A 5,000-nucleotide genomic window follows, 5' to 3' on the forward strand; every position below is an offset into this window, starting at 1 on the left:
TAAAATGAACTTTGATGGAAAGAGAGAGATGGGACCGTACGAATATATCTGTTAGCCTGTATATTGCCATTAAACAAATACAACTGACTAAAAACCCACAACCTCACACATACATAGTCACCGTCCGGAAAGAGTAGTATTTTGTTAGCAATAACCAGCGCTTCTATCTATATCGCATCGAAGTGATTTATGAACGTGTGAACGGGGTATTTGGTTGTCGAACACGTTGGTTAAACCCCAAATACCCCGTTCACACGTTCACACATCACTTTAAACACGTGTCTCTCGAACCGCGTTCGACGAACCGTTAGACCGTTAAGGGGCATTTAGACGGCCAAACGGTTTGACAAACCCGATTTGTCAAATAAGCGTTTGAAGTGATGTTTGACCGTGTGAATAGGGTATTTGGTTGTCAAACACGTTCGACAAACGTGTTTGACGACCAAATACCCCATTCACACGGCCAAACATCACTTCAAAATCTTGTCTGACAAACCGGGTTTGTCAAACAGTTTGACCGTGTAAATGGCCCTTTAGAGAGGGTAAGGGAGAATGTTAGAAAAGAAAAAAAAAATAAGAAATTAAAAAATCCAATATATCTGCCGAGCTGTTACCCTAGTGTTGACAGGACCATCTGCAGCCTGAATACGAAATATAGAAAAGAAGTGGAAAATGTAATACCAAACACACCTGCAGACATGTTTATTCAATTCAGGTATCAATTACATTCACTCATATCACACGCAGTCTCGACTTAGAATCCTAGTTTTATTCGTGATTTTCATACCTGTCGTGAATTATTGCGCAATAGATTCAGTTCGATATTTCCAGGTTTAGTATGTTATCCCAGAGTGCCATTCACCCGAAAGAGATAAAATAATGTAATGTTAAAAAACATGTTAGATATGCGAGTTGCAGGACATTCAGAACAGACACTGAGACATTGTTAGATAAAGATTTGACGGAGATGCGTCAGAAAATATGTTTAATTTGGAAGTGGGTAGAAACAACTTCGCCAACCGTGTAGTTAATGAATGGAATAAACTTCTTGCAGAGGCAGTGCAATGTAGTTCAGTTCGAAGCTTTAAGATTCGTTTAGATAAACACCTAAGCAAGATGCTATAATGCCTGCCATTTATTTCATATTATTTGTTTGTTTGTTTGTTATCACGTGTCTGTTTGTTTATTATTTCTTTGATTTTCATTTATTATTAGTTATCTGTCAATTGATTATTATTTACTATTTACCTGTTTGTTTATTATTTAACTATACCTATCCATTTATTTTATTTATTATTATTTATATTATTATGATTTTTATTTATTTATTACTATTTTTTCGCATCCGACCTAGTATGGAACAAAAGGTCTCCTGCCGGCATGCTCCGCCTTTGTAATCCTTTGCACACTCACTGCTTACACACACACAGGATGTGTAGACTTGTATACACACCTTTCCATGTTAGCTTTCTGAAGATGATCTCATTGGTTGAAACGTTGACAGTAATAAAGTCCTCCAACTCATCTACCCCGACTCATCTTCTACCCACGTCCTCGTCTGTCTTCGAATCTATTCACACTGAGACATCCAGACATATCCACCTAAGTTTAAGTTGTCACCCATAGATTTTGTTCAGGTGATGGAGACCTCCTGTGATCAGAGGATTAAGACAACACCATAGACAATGCCTTTTGTGGCCTTAGAAGTAACTTTTCCCATCCCATATATATATACATATATATATATATATATATATATATATATATATATATATATATATATATATATATATATATATATATTTATATATATATACATACACACACACACACACACACACACACACACACACACACACACACACACACACACACACACACACACATATATATATATATATATATATATATATATATATATATATATATATATACATAAATCAAGGGTGAAAACAGGACCTAGTTATATATTTCAAATTAGAATATTCTTATCTTTATTTTTCGATGAATTGTGTATATCGATGAATTGAGCGTGTCGATGAATTGTTGTCGGTGAATTGTGGTCGGTGAATTTGCCTAGACCCATATGTATTATATAGATATATATATATATATATATATATATATATATATATATATATATATATATATATTTGTGTGTGTGTGTGTTTTTGTGTTTTTGTGTGTGTGTGTGTGTGTGTGTGTGTGTGTGTGTGTGTGTGTGTGTGTGTGTGTGTGTGTGTGTGTGTGTGTGTGTGTGTGTGTGTGCATAATAAATATTTTTTCTTATCTGATGACTTGGGTGCTTTGACTCCGATCAGAAGGTATCCACTGATTTTTTTTTCTTTCTTTTTTCTTTTTTTCTTTTTTCTTTTCAGATGGATACGGATGGGAGCTGCAACCCCTGCATGGATGTATTCAGAGAAGGAGTGCATTCCAGTCACCAACGTGGCTTTCCTTAAGACACACAAATGTGCCTCTTCGGCTATCCAAGTAAGGAGAAAGTGGTTTTGTTTCGTTACGAATGGCCCATGAGTGTTGTTATTGTTGTTGTTGTTGTTGTTGGTGATATTGATGTTAGTAAGATTGTGGTGTTAGTAAACTGTGATACTTGAGTTCGAAAAAAAATCAATGACTCTCTCTAGCTCTTCCCAGAGGTCCTCCACCCCGATTATGTTGTGATCGTGTCCGTGTACAAGCAGAGATAAACATCCAATAAATGTGTGCTTTATCGTGTCAAAGGCGACCAAGCACCTTCACTTACACTCTCTGGAAAGATGAAGATTGCGGGGTAATCTAATAGAGGTATTCAAATACGGCAATGCTTTTAACAAGGGTGATGCAGGGAAGGTCATCATATCAAGGCAGAAGGGTGGGACTCGTAGTAATAGGTTTGAATTGGAAAAACTTTTGTTTGAGGTGGAAATGGGCAAGAATTGGTTTACCAAAAGTAGTTAACGAATGGAATCGATTTCGGAACCAAGTTATGTGCACTGAAACTATTGTTTTAAGAAAAGACTGGATAACTTTATGGATAGGGATGACAGGTGGTAAGGGACATGGAGTTACCTAGTGTAGGCCTTATGATCTCTTGCAGTCTCTTCCATTCTTATATTCTTATGTTCTTACATGTTATTTTTTGCGTTTCCTGATCCGTGCGTGGAAGCCACAGTGAGCTCTGTTTGAATGAAATCCTTCCTCTATTCTGTTTAGCTCCTTATGTTAATGACGGTGGGAGACGGAGTACATAGTCTTAGAGGGGGTTTACACGGTCTAACAGTTTGACAACCGTGTGAATGGGATATTTGGTCGTCAAACACGTTAGTCGAACGTGTTTGACAACCAAATACCCTATTCACACGGTCAAACATCACTTCAAACACTTGTTTGACAAACCGGGTTTGTCAAACTGTTAGACCGTGTAAATGGCCCCTTTACAGTGTGGCAATGTGTGGTGCAATTCGACCAAAGTTCATATCACGGTTCTTGGCACATCTAGGCCTGTTCGTGTGTTGTTTGTTCCACCTCTACACGCGGCGCTGAAGCTGTCTGACCAAGCGGGTTAAGCCGTCGTTACTTTAGGCGTAGGTCAAGGGGATGACGGTTCGAACCCTGCCACCTGCGAAAGTTGAACCAAGGGCATAGTTCATTAAATTTCACGCTACAAAGCCCTCTGTGAGGGGTACCGTTCTAGCCTCCCGATAGGGGGCCGTGGGTGACGTTAAAACATACCATCATCTGAACACGGCGTGCAGACTTCGTTCCGCGCTGTCTTAAGAACATAGGAATGAAAGAGACTGCAAGAGACCTTAAGGCTTACACTAGGCAGTTCCATATACATAACAGTCTGTCATCCCCATCCATAAAGTTGTCTTACCTTTTCTTAAATCCGATAGCTTCAGCGTTCACTAACTAGATGGTTACTAAGTCTTTTCATTCGTTGACCACCCTATTAATAAATCAATTCTTGTCTATTTCCTTCTTAAATCTAAATTTGCTCAATTAAATGCATCACTGCGAGTCCTGCCCTGTTGTCTTAATATGATGACCTTGTTTGCGTCACCCTTGTTAAAGCCTTTGATCCATTTGAACACCTCTATTAGATCATCCTTATGCGAACAAACCAGAAGGGCACCATCATTGCACTACTGTGTGTTCATCATGCCTCTCTTCACTGAACAATTGCTGTATGAGTTCTGGTCCTAATGAACACAGTAATATCGTTTTCTTTTTTCTTTTTTCTTTGATCATTATACCATTTCTCACGATTTTTTGTACAATGTTTTAATTTCATGACATTTATATTTCAGTATGTATGTATTGTATATAAAAGATTTCTTGTATACATATATTTATATATATATATATATACAGTATATATATATATATATGTATATATATACATTATATATATACATATATATATATATATATATATATATATATATATGCTTAAAAGTGGCAGTTTGCCGACAAGATTGACGAGATAAACACCATATGAGGACGGAGCCTTTATTTGTACGACGTTTCGCTTATTACAGCTTTTTCAAGTACAAGTTGAGATACAAATGCTTGAGATTAAATAAAGGGAAAGGAGGGAACGGGGAGAGAAAAGGGGGGGGGAAGGAAGAGGAGGAGGAGGAGGAGGAGGAGGAGGAGGAGGAGGAGAAGGGGGGGGATTGGACACTGGGAAAGGATGAGAATACTGGCCCAAGAGAGGAGTAGTAATAGGTTTTTTCCTTAGGGCATTTAGGATATGTAGTGCAAAATACTTAGAAGAAGAGTGCAGGTTTATTAAAGAGACCTTTTTAACACTAAAATTTCCAGAATTTCTTTTAGATAATTGCAGACAGCAGGCCGCTAAGATTCGGGAAAGCCGTAGGCAGCAGGACAGCACAACAAGACGTCTCGTGTTGCCAACCGGCGACGTTGCCACCAACCTGACACGTCTTTTGAGAACCACCAACTTGGAAATAGTGTGCCAGAGAAGCAGAACAATA

The 5,000-nt window shown here is 38.0% G+C and overlaps 1 protein-coding gene across 1 annotated transcript in view; it reads left to right on the forward strand.

Moving 5' to 3' along the window:
• Positions 1–5,000, forward strand: part of LOC143020487 (galactosylceramide sulfotransferase-like) — a 42,783-nt gene that overhangs the window by 23,564 nt on the left and 14,219 nt on the right. Inside the window, exon 3 of the mRNA XM_076176911.1 lies at positions 2,379–2,493. Coding sequence (XP_076033026.1) covers positions 2,379–2,493 — 115 coding nt within the window. The remainder of the gene's footprint in view (positions 1–2,378; positions 2,494–5,000) is intronic.

Source organism: Oratosquilla oratoria, chromosome 40 (genome assembly GCF_046742065.1).
Source record: "Oratosquilla oratoria isolate Oo_2021 chromosome 40, ASM4674206v1, whole genome shotgun sequence".
NCBI classification, from domain to species: Eukaryota; Metazoa; Arthropoda; class Malacostraca; order Stomatopoda; family Squillidae; genus Oratosquilla; species Oratosquilla oratoria.